At 43.0% G+C, this 16420-nt stretch overlaps 1 protein-coding gene across 1 annotated transcript; it reads right to left on the bottom strand.

Annotated features, from left to right (window-relative positions):
* Position 1: 1 nt before the first annotated feature.
* Positions 2–5488, bottom strand: LOC133160122 (indian hedgehog B protein-like). Its single transcript, XM_061287709.1, has 4 exons — positions 4686–5488; positions 3637–3794; positions 3440–3543; positions 2–1833 (listed from the first exon to the last, which is right to left on the bottom strand). Exons 1-4 carry the CDS (start codon positions 4989–4991, stop codon positions 1169–1171), a joined length of 1233 nt encoding a protein of 410 aa, XP_061143693.1. The 5' UTR covers positions 4992–5488; the 3' UTR covers positions 2–1168.
* Positions 5489–16420: the final 10932 nt, after the last annotated feature.

Genomic DNA, 16420 nt, shown 5'->3' with positions numbered 1-16420 from the left:
ATCAGTTTTGACTCTCTTGTCTTTTATTTGTAGAAAGCTTTGATTTGGTAGGTTTAGATTGCAGCACCCTTTGCTGGTTGCTTTGATACATATCATCATCTAATATATGCAGTTATCGCTGCCACCAGCAGGATGTACTGTGTCAAAGAGTACAGAATGTAGAAGAAGATGAAAACACAATCTGAATTGCTGTCCGTGGTACTGAAAGCAAGCATCAGCCCACCCTGACACCAACTCAGTCTCATTATCACCTGCTCGTTTATTTACCCGTTGTGCTTAAAGTGTCAATACATTCTATTAACAAGCAGTTTACCTGCGGCATTACATGGAGTTACTCATAGTGATTTTCGTCATGCTTTATCACTTAAATCTCATTTTGCTTGTAAAGAAAACATATTCTTGTTTGTAATAACTTTATGTTAAATATAAAATAAATGAATGCACGATGTTACCCCCTTCCCAAAAATACATTTACATTCTTAAAAATAGATCTTTAAATAATTTCTCAGAAAATAGCTTAATATACACATTTGACAAATCTTTGCGTATCGGTAAACACTATAGTGTCTTCATGAAAATACTAAAAAAATAATAATAATAATTCTCCATGAAGCATTTGCATCAAAAGCTAGTTAGAAAATGTCATTCAATTAAAACATGTTTGCCAAGAGTTGGTTTGGAATCTATGGATGCAATGAAAACGGTCATGCAAAGGAAAGTTATCAAGTACAAGGAACTACAAGAAAATAACGGCTATGGAGCATAATATATAAACAGCTCGAATTATACAGTAGTTTAATACAGCCTGAGTCAAATGTATTTTGGTAAAATACTACTGACCGGAAAACTGAGTCTCAGAACGTGCTAATCTATGCTTTGCCTTCCCACTCCCAAACCTCTTGACTGTTCTGTTTTCAAAACGCAACATTAACACGTCAGTCGTTTTAAATGCTAAGGTGCTCGAAGGTAAAACTGAATGACAGAATGAAAACTGAATCCTGACACCATATGGAGTAATGTATTGGGATTGATAACACAAGATTTTGGAGTGCAGAGAGACCACCATTATACTGCTTTACACTATTAGTTAGTTGCTCAAGATGTTTCCCAACACATCCACTATTTTGGTTCTTAAATACAAGCTGACGTCGACATACTATTTCTTCTGTCAAAGTCCTCGCTCAGTTCCCAAAGGGTGGAAGTATTTTGGGCCCAGTAGCGTTTCCCCAACTCTCTGTAGAAGCCAGGCGTACCAATGCACTCCATCAGTTTGTTGTTCAGCAGGGCCCATGAGGGTGCGGACGAGACGCAGCGGGGCTAGAACCCAGTGGGCCAAATGATGATTGTTCACAGCGGCGTAACAGGATGCCAAAACGCTGTTCACTACTATAGACCCGTGCTGGGTCAGTGGGGCATACAAGCCAGTGCTTTGCCTCTCCTCTACAAAAGTCACGACAGCTTGAGTCGTCTCAGTTCCTTGCGAGGTCAGAATACACTGACCCGGCTTCACCTCACTGGCAAAAGTTGTCCTTACGTCATCTTTGTTGAGTCCGTCAACACAGTCCGTGACAAAGATGAGGTGCGCCGCCGTGAGCGTTATATTAAGTCCAGTGTTGGTTCCAATGAGGGTGAAGATCTTTGTGACGTTAGTCTGGAGATCCAAAAAGGAGAGTACCGGACTGTAGAGAAGTGAGCCAAAGCCGTCGGTTGTGGAGGAAGCTAAAACGCGGTCACCGGGATGAAGGTCACGCATCTGTTTGGTGACTCCGCCCTCGAGGGTAACTTGAGCATCGGCTGGGAAACAACCGCCAGTTTTGGCTGCGACAGAATGTTCTGTAAAATTGAGATGGGAGAAAAATCAAGATGTGGATGCGATCGTACGGATGCATTTACTTTGTTACTGTAAACACGACAAAACTAAAATAAAACCTTCTCAAAGGAGCCACCCTTGAACTTCCTCATATGGTAATCTGATCCGTCTGTGCTCCATAAATCAAGTTGGACTTTGACACTGACTGAAGGCCAATGTTATTTCAGCGGATCAGCGACTGACTGTTTATAACGTCTTCAGCGTCTTTTTAGTCAGCATTCTTGCAGACATATATACGATCAGGTCTTCATCAAAATCATCAAAAAAAAAGTGGCTTGTGCTGACTTCAAATCATTCCAGTGATTCATTCATATGTTAAATGATAGTAGAGATGCTTATATAATACTAAAGTTAGCATAGCGCACTCACAAATAAACAGATGCATTTTCGGTGCATTTTTGTTCTTGAGTGACTTGTGAAAGCTGTCATAGACGGTAAAACGGTGTTTACTTCCCTGTTGCCGAATACTTTGGAGTAAAGTGCCTCTTTAAGACACAGTGAGACGAGGTGGCAAGGGAAGGTAGTCAGCCAGAGGTAATGGATAACCAGCAGATTGTATCTAAGCATGGCCTGGGGTCAAATAGACGGGAAAGTACGTTTGGGGGGGGAAAAAAAAAAAAAAAAAAAGCAAGTGAAAGGTTAGCACAGCTGATGGAGAAAATGATAGAAAATAGAATAAATTAACTTTTCACACCAGTCACTGGAATCAAATAAATTTGCTTGACTGATTTAAATCCAACCCAACCTCATATTTGATTGATGCATGTGGGTGTCTTAAGTATGTCTCAAGGCGGACAAATATTTGTCAAAGGTGTGTATGTCTCTAAGTATGTGGCTTGCAGAAAAAGAGGTCTGCAACCAGGAGGTGATAAGGTTCAGATAAGAGATCTGAGAGAAACCTACCGAGGGAAAAGCAATGGCAAAACAAAGAGAGAGTTAATCATCTCACAGCCTACTAACCTCAATGGACTGCTAGAATGTAGCTTGGCATCAAATAACTGGTGGTACCAGACATGGGCCTCCAAAATGTCTTAACAGTTAGAATAGCTCACAATGGAATGTGTTCAACTATTGTTAGCGCTCAAGCCACCCCATGATTTGTGTTCCATCAAGGGACTTGCTTCAATGTTACAATCGGTACCTTATCAGATACGCTTCTAAATAACATACAACTATCAAACTAGCAATTCATTTGCAGTGACAAAAAGGTACATCTTGGACTGATCACAACCATAAATAGCCATTAAGGTTAAACTCAACCCTATATACAACTTAACCCGAAACCCCAACCTGATTATTTCTGTACACACTGAAAAGACATTAAGACTTCTATTAACTTATCATGCTGTGCATGTTTTGGGCTTGTGGGAGGAAGTCAAAGTAGCCACAGACAACATGCAAAGCCCTTGCAGCAAGGCCCCTCCCGACTCAGATGAAAGGCACCAATTCTATTCAACTGGACCAACTCCTTTTGAATCAGATATTATTAAAATTGTAATTTTGATCTTGGAAGTATCATTACCATCATTACTGTTTCATAAAATAATGCACAATAGTTTGCTTGCTCACCTGACTTGACGCTACAATGAATATGGGCTTTGGATTCATAGTAGACCCAGTCAAATCCAGCTTCGACAGCGAGCCGAGCCAACATGGCGTACTTGTTTCTGTCTCTGTGAATATGAACATAGCATCGAAGTCAAGACTTCATGTTTGAATCCACACATTGCTTTTAATAAATTGTTCTTGTCTTGTGCAATGCACACTTGTCTGAGGTAGTGATGTCCACAGCACGTCCCTCATAGTGCAGCGAGTCCTCCGAGTGATGGCCGTCCTCATCCCATCCCTCAGTCACTCTCAGCTTCACTCCAGGCCACATGTTCAACACAGAAATGGCCAGGGAGTTCAACTTGTCTTTACAGCGCTAAAGGGAGGTGGACACAGGGGATTAGGAAAGTCATTCAAAACAGAGCAAGGCAAAGTGAAACGTTGTAGCAATCAGTTTTTGTCATCACCTTCTAATTCACAATAGAAAGCGACTTAATTTACAATGTAATATTTGGTAGGGGGGTACGCCAGAAAAGTAAAATAAAATAAACAGTTTGACGGAAACTGGTCACTAAAAGCTATTGCATGCACACATATTAATATATTCTCCCAATATTTTTAAAAATAATATTTGTGTGCCCATGTTTGAGGACAACTGGGCAAATTAAAGCACAGGAGCAAGGAAAAAACGACTTTTTTCACGTCTTCCCTCTGCTCTCGCCCTACTGGCGGCTGATGCGCCAATGCGGAACTGCGCCCGCTAATCGGCGCTGATTACCGCCACTTGTCACCTGCTGTTTAGGGGGTGTATATAAACGCTGTTTATAGAGATGCTCTGTTTTTTTCTGCTTCGACACACGCATGCCTGCACCCCTGTTTCTGCTATGCCACTTGAGTCCTGTTTCTTTTGTGCACATGCGGTGTAAACATTTAAAATAGTACGTGCCAGAATAGCGGTTCATCATTCGGTTAAAATCCCAGCTGCCTTACTCCGGAACCAAAACACCGGGGGTGAAGCTATGAATCAAAGAAATCAATCATTTTGGTTTAAATATTTAACTGACAGCAAACATGGAGAGCATAGTTTGATGTAACTGTGAGGTTTGCGCCTTTTGAAGTGATTCATAGACACGGTTAACCATACATGGCCTAAATCACTTGCATGGGACAAATGCGTGTCTCTGTCCGCAGACGAGCATTGCAAAGTGTTCCCAGCGCTTCTCTTCCTCCTCCTCGTCTTCCTCTTCACGATCTTCCTCTTTCTCACCTGGGTCATGAGCCTGTCGGCGCCCGTGTCCTCCTCGTCCTTGAAGATGATATCAGTGTTGTAGTTGGGTGTCAGCTCCTTGAAGCGCTCCGAGCTGCGCGTAATTTTCCCCTCGGGGCGCCCGCTCGCCCCAAGCGTCTTCTCGGCCACATTCGGGCTGAATTGCTTATAGGCCAGCGGGATGAGCTTCTTCGGAAGCCGCCTCTTGCCGTAACCCCTCCCCGGTCCGCAGCCCTCCGAGGCAGGTGCGAGGAGGAGCACCATGGCCCACAGAGAGGCGGTGAGAAGGAGGAAAGGGGTCCGCATCGCCCCGGGAGGAGGGAGCACTCTCCCGAGGGAGATTTGCGTCTTCAGTGCGTCTCCGGTTCACCTGTCGAGTCCATGGTCCGGGACATCCGATTGCAGTTTGCCCCCCAAATCGCGCTACTCCAGCTGGCACCTCAGCATCAGGGCACCATAAAAGTCCACTTAAATGGGAATGTTCGCAGGCTCTGCCCTGAAGAATCGACGTTGAGTGCGCACTGCGCAAGCTGTAAAGTCCGTGGATTTAAACAAACAGGTTCAAAGTCGATGAGGTGGGTGAGAGAGAGAGCGAGGAAGAGAGAGAGAGAAAACAGCAGTAACTGCGCGTCCACGTTTTTAATGTGGCGTTCCCTCTCTCTTTTTTTGCTCCACGAAAAGTGTCACACCATCCCCCGTGGATTGTAAGCTTTTTGATGCTCCCTGCAGTGAGTGGATTGCGCGCAACAGGCTGCAACTTTCCACTTGAATCCACTCCACTTCCACGACGAGCTGTTGCCATTTCAGACCGCACCCTGCCAGTCCTGCCCTCCTCTCCCTCTCTCCCTCATCTGTCCCCGCTTTGCCACCCACCCCGCCCCTCGACGTGGGCACAGTGCGCACGGGAGAATCCTGTCCACACGCTCGCACTTAGACGCACGCACGCACGAACACCGCACAGCATTGCAGCCATGTAACAAATATCAGCGTTGGCCTTCAATGCCGCCACTTATCACTGTCAGCTTTGTCTTTGTGCCCTTGTTATCATCTGTCACCATTAGATTCTTGGAGGAGGAGCACGGTGCACGTAAAACACGTCTGCTTCATAATTCCACGGTTTGGAATCTGCATTTGTGGACCCTGCAGTGAAGTGAGTCATCCTTGGACAGAAAAGACCTTCACTTAAAAATATTTTCATTTAATGGTTGAATTGTCCAAAATGTCTTGAAAAAAAAAAATTACAATTTAGGGTGCATGAAGGGGGCTAATCTGACCCAAAGGGGTTTGGTGCTCTTGAGCAAGGCACACCAAGAAACTGCTCCTTGATTGCCCTAAATTGGCCCCTGCTCTAGTTTGTCAAGAAGTACAGAGGATAGAGTTAATTGATTAAAACAATCATTAAGGACTTTATTAGAAAATACCACAAGGTCGAATGTCAATCGTTTGAATATATACATGTATAAATGGTAGACAGTCTGAATCTGAATATTGGGTGGAATATGTCATCTGGTCACTGGCTGACTAGCCAAATACCTAACTGATCGTCTTTTCCTAAACACATTAGTTCAAGTAGCCCTGGCAATTATTCTAAGTAATAATCTCGATTAATTGAATATACACACACGCGTGCACACGCACACACGAGTGGCTGCACACACAAATGACACATTCTAACACACTTGTTTTTAACACCAGCAAACACAGCCCCTCTAAATTAGCTCCTCAAATATTTGCCTGCCGAAATTCAGTGGTCTCCCCCCAGTTTCTCCGGCCACCTCCTTTGAATGAGCTGAACTGTGCACAAGACTGAATGTCCACACACTTTATGTTTTATTATTTGAGAGCGTAAACACCGTAAAGTATTTTAGCAGCGCTGCTACGTTTCATGTCGCTCGATGGACGGCAGACAACAAAGAGAGATTCACATGAACGGCAAACAGCCAAACATAACCGTGTTGACTTTTTGAGCTGAAATAGAACATCAACCGGCACTTGTGTAGAACTTTCCGAGGAAATCAAAGTTTGTCATAAAGGTGTTAGTGTTTCTTTTGAGTTGCTTCCAGCTTTGTGAGGGAAAAGGCTCCCATATATATATATATAAAATCTGAGAAGCAATTATTGCTTTGGAGACCCGGGGTCTAGCTGCAGAAGTCACTGCAGACAAAGAAACACTTTTGCTGGTTCGTTGCAAGAAGCACAATCATAAACTCATTCAACTCCACTCAGTCAGTGATCCATGAGGACAAATTGCATTCCTGCTGTTGTTAAGATTACAGCTTGTAAATCACATTCTGGGCGTTAAACTGCACCAAATGGGATTCCTATTGGGATAGTATAGAGCACTTGAAATGAATTAAATAAATGATACAATGAAATATTAAAAAGAATTTGATGATTTATGACCCCACCCAAAAAAATAATAATTACTCACTGCAGGCCTATTGAATCATGTTGAAGCAAAATACAATGTTGCTAAGTGTTATTCTCGTGTGACAGCATGAAAGAAAGAGTTTGTTTTGGATTGTGGAATTTCCGAATCTAAATTAGACCTTGAATGTCTCAGATCTGTTTCAGTTTTGTGTAAGACTTGTAAATAAATGTAGGGGGTTAGTTTTTGTTGGTAGCCAGCAGATTCCTTGGAAGTGAGACTTGGTTTTCACCGTAAGTGTGTTGTGTGTAAATGTTATTGATCAATGTGTTCCAGTGATCTGATCCGTCAGTGTACACGTCAGGCTCTGACAGATAATCCTAAAACTCAAATATGGTTCCTTGCCCCAAGTTGATTTTTTGGTTTCTCGTGCTTTACATCCAGTAAACGTTCTCCCAACTGTGCCATTTCAAACGACATGCACAACTGCAGAGGCACGGATTCTCGAGCATTCCCGCACTTGTGCGCTCATGCGTTCAACCGCACGCATGCAACAGCGGCAACCGTATGCAAATTTGTGAGTATCCACATTTGCTCGACCACATGTTTTCCTGCGACTATCACATTTAGTGGCTGTGCGTGAGTGTGTGTGTTTGTGTGTGTGCCATCCTTCCTTTGAAGATCATAAATACGGGCGTGGCTCCAACCCGGCACGCTGCCTATTCGGCGTGGCTGTCGACAATGCTTCAGAAGTGGTCACATTTTCTCATCCATCCTTCCTTCCTTTCATCCGTCTGTCTCCCAGCTCGTCTTGGCCTCAAGAAAGGACGCCGTAGTCTTTCAAAGAGGAAACAATCCCATCAGACCAAACCAAAACCGTGGCCCCCTTCCTGGCTCGGTTTCCTTTTCCGTGCGCCTTTCTTGACGGACACTATCGCTATGGATGGCGTCCTTTAAGGTATGAGCTCCGGCACACACGCAGGCCCACAAACGCACGAGCGAAGCCACGCATATCCAAGGCATGTGTTCACAGCGTACATTCACATGCTCACACGCACAAGAAAAACCCAACCGGCACCACTCTGCTTTCTCATTGATGTTTGTTAAAGTTATTAATTTTCTCCGGGAAATAAGAGGCCACAGTGGCAGGACAGAGGAAGATGGGTGCCAGGCCCGTAATCTCTTTTGACTTTTATCTACTGACACTGGAGCCCAATGAAACACCGAAGAGGGCCTTTCCATGGGCACTCGGGTTACCCACGCATACCCAGGGCTGTAACCGACATAGATTTTGACTGAAGAAAAAGGCAGGAAGAGAAATGAAAGGAAATGTTGAGGAAGAAGTCAAAGCAAACAAGATGGGGTGCTAAAGAAAACTCAACCGAATTAAAACGGGCAATGTGGAACACGTCGGAAAACTGGGGTGTAAGCGAGGAGGATTCGAGGGGGGGGGGGGGGGGTGAGGGACTACATGGCACATTATTTGGTAAACAAGTGAGTTTGTGTTGTTTTGCAGCCAGTAGTAGCTAGCGTGTTTGTGGCTTGTGGCAGATTGTCGTAATGGGGGTTAAAGGACGTTATGCTCAAGGTAACAGCAGCTGGTGGCTAAAACCGCCATCCCTCTTCCTCCTCCTCCTTCTCTTTCTGTCCCTCCACACACACTCCACAGCCCAACCCCTGACCACAATAAACACCTAAAACTACTTCTTTATACACAGGGCCTCAAGTATTTAGAGGGGTTCAGACCAGAGATCTGGGAAGTCTTAATCTTCCAAGAGATGTGGATAAAATTTGACTGGATGTCTGCTGGGGAAGCGCAAATCCTAACGGGCGAACGAGATATTTCGGAGAAAGCCGTCGGAAGCCACAAAATCTTACTACCGACAATAAAGCGATGAATCACCGCCATTCTTGTAAAGGCGAACTCACTGTAGTGCATTTGGGTCAAGGCAAAGTAAAAGCAGGATGATATAAAAGTAGAGTACAGGCTAAATGTGGCTCAGAGTTAGCGGGTATGGCTAGCCACCGCATTGCTAAAGCAAACAAAGAGCTGGGCCAAGGGACTGAAGTTCACTGCCGTGATACCGTGCACATGAAACACCAGCGTGCGCAGGTAGACACTCTTCCGAGTTCAAGCATTCATGTATGTCGTCACAAGATACACGCAGGAATATTCCCTCGGAAATATCTGGCTATACAGATGGACACAAGGAGTTGATGTTGGGATTGCTACAAGTACAAACACTAGCCAGCTGCACACAAATTACTACTTCTTAATGCACTTGAATCCCATATTAATAATTACATGCGAAAAGTCCCAAAATAGGGGACTTTGGGGTTGGGTCCGAGAAGAAGCTTTTGATTCTGCAAGCATATTTGACAATTAATTGGTCAAGTTTGGATGAGGTTCATTAATAACAACAACAGTTTGGTATAAGGCCAACAATAATGCAGTCAATGTTCTTTTCATGTCAACTGAGGTTTCATTCTCCCTCATTCCCTCTTGCTCTCTTTCGCTCTCCTGAGTGTGTGCCACATCTGTGGGCTCTGTGGTGATGTTTCTCCGCTCAGAATGGATTCACCAGCTCAAAAACGTCCTTATTATATTTATATTTTACTACACCGCGAGGAAAGCCATGCCAGCTGGGCTAAGGAACCTTGGGCAGAAAACAAGGAGAGAGAAAAGTGGGGGTGGGACAATTGACAGGCAGGGGGAAGATGAGTGGAGGGATAGAAACAACAAACAAAATAGAAAGAGTGGATAGACGGATAGGGAATGAAGGTGGAGACGACAAAAAGACAATGGATTCTTATGAAAACTGTTGGATACTTACGCAGTTCATCATTTTCGACTCAACCAATGTTGCCCCACTCTGAAACCATGACTGACGTTAAAATGTGAATGGCGGACACGACCGACAACAAACAAGCACAATTATTACCCCGTGTAATTCTAATCGTGAATCGTACATCGGTGTCGTTTACCGAATACTATGGAACACGCCAAACATTTGAACAGTCATCGTTGTTGTTACTCATAAGACTCCAAAACACAGTTGATGTGGTTCCTTTTGAGTTAAGATTGATTTTCAAATTAGAGGGATCTACATGGTTAAGTAAAGGCTGTACACAAAAATAAATAATCCATCTGAATCTAGTTTTTATAAAACATTTTTTATCTGGTCTTTTACTTCTCGAGTTCAGTTTGTAAGGGGCCGCACGAATCAGGCAGCTGAGACTTCCAGATTCTCTCGTACCGTTCCGTTCCATTTCGAAGGTATCAAAAAGCATCTCGACATCCAGTGACAAAGCAAGCAAAAAGATTTTGTGATTATGAATTGAAAAAGGAGGGAGGAAATGAGGAAGAATCAAATTTCCTACCAACACAATTATGTGCTAGGAAGAAAGAAACACAGAGGAAAAGAAAACAGATAAAGACCACAAGAAAGTGGCGAGAAGGCGAGACAGAGCAAATAAGAGAGATGGCCTGCTCAAAGACTGGTACTGATCAGTGGCTCTCTCTGTGATGCCGCTGCCAGTTTCCAGCCCAGCGATTGGTCAACGGCATAACTCGGAACATGCATTGCCACAATCCCTCAACGCCACTTCAATGCCACCGCACTGGTTCACCACTCTGTGGCTCCCACAAATGCCGGCTGGTATGAGCAACATATCAATAAATTCATTACACATTGATTTGAAAATATTTCACACGGGTGTTATTTAGGGCACCGGACTCTCAGGTCATCTATGCAAAAATAAACGGAAAACAAGTGAAAAATGTAGGAGATAAAAAAAAAAAAACATCCATAGAATTAAATGTGAAGTACGGTGAAATCACTGAGGAATAGTGCAGGGTTTTTGTTTTTGCTCCCAGGCTCCCTCTACAGGTGACATGGGTAAAAAGGTAACATAAGCTAAAGCGGTAACACCATTTCTCAGTGTTATAACAGCATGTCTTAAAATAAACAATCATGTTTGTGTGTGGCAAGCACGACATACAATTCTGAGGAGTAACTTTGGCGCAGACATTTGCGTTCACGCTACGTGAGAGCAGTCAAGGCAAAAGGATAGAAGACCACAAAGTAGGTTACCATGACAATGACAGAGACACTATTCTCCTTATTATAAGCCACTGTACCATCAAAATGACTTTGAAGCTTTTATTTTAAGAGTAAATTGCTACATATTATTGCTTTAAGTAATTGGAAGGCTACAAGTGTGCTGTGAGTCATTTCGATGAAGAACTACAGAAATAATTACCGCAGAATTACTGTAACTCACAACAATATTGCTGCAGAAATAAACTTAAGTGACCTCCAAGGAAACACTTGGAATAAAAACAAATAAGTCTTTGGTGCCCAGATTAACTTCAACTAATGAGAGGAGGAAACATCGATTATTTCGCTGAAACAAAGGATGAAAACAATTCTGGCATCGCTCAAAGGCTTAGAGTGGTGGATTTAAATCATAATTGGTTAAAAAAAAGAAGAAGACCCATTTATGTGGTGTGTCGGTGTTTGAACACAGCCCTCGGGATTTGCCGTCTTCAGTTGATGTAATTCTTATAAGTCTTTTTAAATGTGCTGAGTTGTACATCTGGAAGGAGAACTCAACCTGTTAGTCGATATTGCCAACATAAGAGTGAGCGTGAGGAGTGGGAAGGTTACAAACGTAACGGAAACACTGAGAAAGAGCGACACACTGAGCATTAGGGGCTCCGCTAACCAGAAACGAGGTGACTCAGACAAAGTCAACATGTTCGATGACGTCACTAACCATCAAGTCCAACGTTTGAGCTTGAAAAGCTTTGATTTACCCAAACAACCTTTATTTGTATAAACCCACATAAAGGCGGACGCGTCAGAAAACCAGAACAATTGGGAGGTTCTATCAAAAACATGTTTTGATTCGAATCATCACTGCGTACAAAAACATTGGGGAAACCCAAATGTTAGCTTGAAACGCTACTTTGAAACCCTGACTCTAGTTTGAAAACCTGACTTAAGTTTGAAACTCAATGAGAACCCTAACCCTAAATCGGGTTTAAAAACTAGGCTACCTAATATAATGTGTGAACTGCATCTGCAGGAATCGAATTTTGTGTTTAGTACATTCTAACATTGTGCCATACTTATTCCCCCACAATATGAGGAACATTAAGAGGGGTTTGGGGTTTGAAGCTGCGGTCGTCTGAATAAGGGGTGGGATCGGCAGCCGGGGGTGTCGGAGTGTTCAAACCGGCAGCCTCTAATCCTGACACGATGCCTCTGCCAATTATAAACGCTTCAAACACGACCGGTGGGAGGAAAAAACATGACCAGGGAGACCAGACGTGCGCCGGGGCGTATTTAGCTACATACAGGCAGACTGTAATTATATATTTGGGCAAAAGAGAGATTTCGTGACGTTGAGTGAAGGCAGGTGGACGGAAATGCAGAAACTAAGTAGCCGGCTGGCAGGAATTACTGTAAATGATTGATAGTTATTCAAACTGAAGCAAAGGCTAAACCGGTCTTCCGAGATTTGATATAATGAATAGGATATTGGGAATGCAGGAATCGGACATGCCACACCTCAGGTGAAACCAATTCGAAAAATAATGCTAACATGTAGTTTTCTTTTCAAAATGTGGTTCCTGCTTGGTGCAACCTGACACACCTTGACCTTGGAGTTCACATTTAATGGGCTCTTTTGTTACTATTTGTATTATCTGCCCCTTTTTATCATCAGTTTTCCTTCATCACATTCCGGGAGGTTGGCTACATTCTTAAATTCTGAATATGTGCAGCTGCCATCATGGGATCATCAAGCTATTTGATGCGCTTGTTGTCTTTACCTTGAATGTGATTTTCTAGAATTTTCTTTCAATTCTATTTTATTTGTATCTTTCATGACCGCTATCATTATTAGCAATAAATGCCATGGCATTTATCTCTCAGCGTTTATATGATGCATTTTGAGATCAACCAATCCTGGTTTTCATCACCATCACATGTCCAGTCTTCAAGTTATGAAAAAGCCAATGTTGGACAAACTTAGACAAAACATTCCACAGTTTGACGTAAGGCTGCTTGGACCGTACATATGTATCTGCTGCATACATTAATTCAATCAAGTCAAGTCAAGTCAAGTTTATTTGTATAGCCCTAAATCACAAGCAGTCTCAAAGGGCTTCAAATAGACAAAAATTGACAATTATTCTCAAAGCATCCCCTGATCTTAAGCTCCCAAAAGGGCAAGGAAAAACTTAAACACCCCTACCGGGGGAAAATGAGAAACCTTGAGAAGGGACCACAGATGGAAGGATCCCCCTTTCAGGATCACCAGGTTGAAATGGATGCAGAGAGGGCACAAATGATACAACATGAAAATCAATGAAATAAAAAGTGGATGTCCATGTCAGAGCGAAGGGCTGCCGAAGGAGCCCTCAATTGTCCTGGCAGTGTCTTCGAGGAGGTTGAGCTGCAGTTCCCCCATCCTGAATTGGCCCACGAGAATCCGGATATCCAGAATCCAGGGTTTAGGAGGTGGAGAGGGAGAGAAAACAAACTCCAGCCGAATCGGCCACTACAGGTTAGTTAAAGGCCATATCATAGAAATGTGTCTTTAAACGTGTCTTAAATGTTTCTACTGAGGTAGCATTGGTAGGGCATTCCAAAGCTCTGGAGCCCGAATAGAAAATGCTCTAGAGCCTGCAGACATTTTCTTGGCCCTCGGTGTCGCTAAAACGGTAGCGTTTTGCGAACGAAGGTTACGAGACGGAACATAAGGAACAACTAGGTCGACGAGATATGAAGGCGCTAAGCCATGCAGTGATTTATAGGTTAATAGAAGAACCGTTTGAAATAGCTTCCCCATAAATAACACTATTCAGTATTTGTACAATTAGATATTTCTGATCACGTGTTTACATCGATATAACGTATAGACCCGGTGTCATTTCATTTCTGCACGCTAGGACATAAATCTTGAAAGAATATAATTTAGTGTCAACCGCCAAGATGGTGTGCTTCCGACTGACCATCATTACAAGGATTGACACTGAGTCAGCGCCCGGGATCGGCTCCAGCTTGCGGATGTCTGAAGTCCTCATGACACATTTGTGGCGTGTCAACGTCTGTATGTTAAGAATATCTCCCAAATTGATCTAGTTAATGTTTTTACCTTGAATCCACAAAACACATTTCCTCAACATGTTTTCATGTCAGTCACTCGCGTGCTGCTGTTGTTTACTCCTTTGTGAAAGTCTGACATCATTACAACCGCAGACCAAATAATAGAGTGCGCTTTAGACATTCGCACACGCAAACAGACCTCCACGCACACACCTCATGCCATGCTTTCATCGCACACCACATTCACACTTCCTGTAAAATCCTGGCTTCCTAAACGATGGCTCGCAGACCTTCTTCTTGTGGGCTGCCACGTGATAAAGAGTCCTCGTGTCATTTAATGAGCAAGCATCCTGAGCTGTAGTTCTCATTTTGGTTTTAAAAGGCTAAATTTTGGTGAAAGTCCCAAAATATACCATTTTAGTTTTATCACCGTTATTCCTTACCCCAAACAAGGTCAAAATACTTCCTGCTGATGTATATAATCTCCTATATTATTTCCACATCCTGTTTTTGTGATGGGATTATAATTTATCATAAAATGTTACCATAGACAAGGTTGGGACTAGCAGGTTTCAGTTATGTAAAGCAAAAACGTTATGTGAAGCAAAAGGCAACACCTTAAAATGAGAAGCACAAGACATGATTCATTGTTGAATTTCTTGTTTATAATTTATTAAAGAGCAAAGGTGATCTTTTGTAATGTTCCACAACTGTCTCCATCATAAGTAATTGTTCCATGCCCTGGCTAAATTGAAAACACTGGTGGATGATTTTAAAAACAGGATGAGGCATAAAATGAGCTTTCACCACAATAAAGTGAAACCCCCAAAGTGAAACTCCCCCGAAGTTGTATAATTTAGACTTCAATAAACACTTTCTTGAGAGATAGACATCAAAAGTACATTTCTGTTTTTTTGGGTTTGGTCATGCGACATTTGCAAGATGAGCCGTGATTGGTCATTACACGAGTTTCTGAGTAACTGTGATGTCATTTTCAGTCGACAGAAGTAAAAAATGGTCGCCCCAGAAATGGATAAAAATGGGTGTATTTCCTTTTTCTTTTTCTTTTAATCTGTGATGATTTGCTGTGTTGTAATATAGTCCCAAGGTGATGCAGTTTTTTTTCTTTTTTTTTTTTTTGCTTACCCTCCAGAAATGACGTATTAAATGCAATGTGAAATATTTTTTCCTTACCCTGTTTTGCTATCGCCAAAACGCATCTGTCAAGCAGAACATAAGTGTGTGTTTTGGTACGTATACAATCACGCACACACACGCACACACACGCACACACACGCACACACACACACACACACACACACACACTTACATCTTGCTCCCAGCAGATGTTTCATCCGCCACTGCCTTCCCAGAAACCCACAAGTGAGCGCATTTTCCCGCCGCAGGGTCGGGGAGTAAAACCATTGGAGAGAAGACCGCAGTGCTCCAACAAAACTCCAGAGGGAGAAAAATGTACAGAAAAATCTTTCAAAAAGGAAAGGAGGGGAAAAAAGCAAAGGATTTTCTAATCCGTCCTTTATTGAGGTGGCTGGTTTTCGGCTGGGCAACTTTTTTTTTTTCATGTGTGAGAAGGCTGGCCTGTAATTTGGGTAGCCACGGCGACCAGAGGGACTTGTAATAAAACGAAACTCTATTCTGGGATGCTCTGTAATAATGGACGCCACCATCCACTCCTCTTGTTAGAGATGGAATGATGAATGGAGGGATGGGGATGGATGGACGTATGCAGTAGCATGAGGAGGGCGGGGGGGGCAAACAATAAGATGACCCTGATTCGGCTGACAGACTCACTTCAGATACACAAATAAACAAAAAATTGAAATGTATATAGAAAACAGCTTCGGGAATATTAAATAACCTTGATACATCACTCACTCCGGTTTACACGGATTCGGTTAGGTCATTCTCAACTTGAACTCAGATCGATCCACGTAAGGGCCCTAACGCTTTACAAGATCTTGTGGTTGGATTTCTGCGTTCAGACACCTCTCTATAATCTCCACGCCATGTTAACAGTCAGCCATTACGCCAAAACCATAATTAGGAAATGACATTGGCATATATCCTGTCATTAGAAGTGTCTATTGCTATGGCATAATAATTACATTTTAGTAGGTTGTCATTACACCATTTAGAAGCTGTCCGTCTTACCCCAATCTCCTCCTTAATTGGTTAGATTGCCCCCAAGTCCGCCCACCTCTTACATGGAACATTCCAGTGGTTTCAGA

The sequence above is a fragment of the Syngnathus typhle genome, linkage group LG9 (assembly GCF_033458585.1).
Source record: "Syngnathus typhle isolate RoL2023-S1 ecotype Sweden linkage group LG9, RoL_Styp_1.0, whole genome shotgun sequence".
In the NCBI taxonomy this organism is placed as follows: Eukaryota; Metazoa; Chordata; class Actinopteri; order Syngnathiformes; family Syngnathidae; genus Syngnathus; species Syngnathus typhle.
This window is presented reverse-complemented; position numbering and strand designations above follow the sequence as displayed.

Excerpts from the sequence above, each read along its gene's own strand:
- LOC133160122 (XM_061287709.1), bottom strand. The coding sequence starts at position 4,991 with ATGCGGACCCCTTTCCTCCTTCTCACCGCCTCTCTGTGGGCCATGGTG. Across the intron at positions 3,795-4,685 it reads CCGACAGGCTCATGACCCAG|CGCTGTAAAGACAAGTTGAA; the intron begins GTGAGAAAGAGG and ends ACCTCCCTTTAG. Across the intron at positions 3,544-3,636 it reads GACATCACTACCTCAGACAA|AGACAGAAACAAGTACGCCA; the intron begins GTGTGCATTGCA and ends TCATATTCACAG.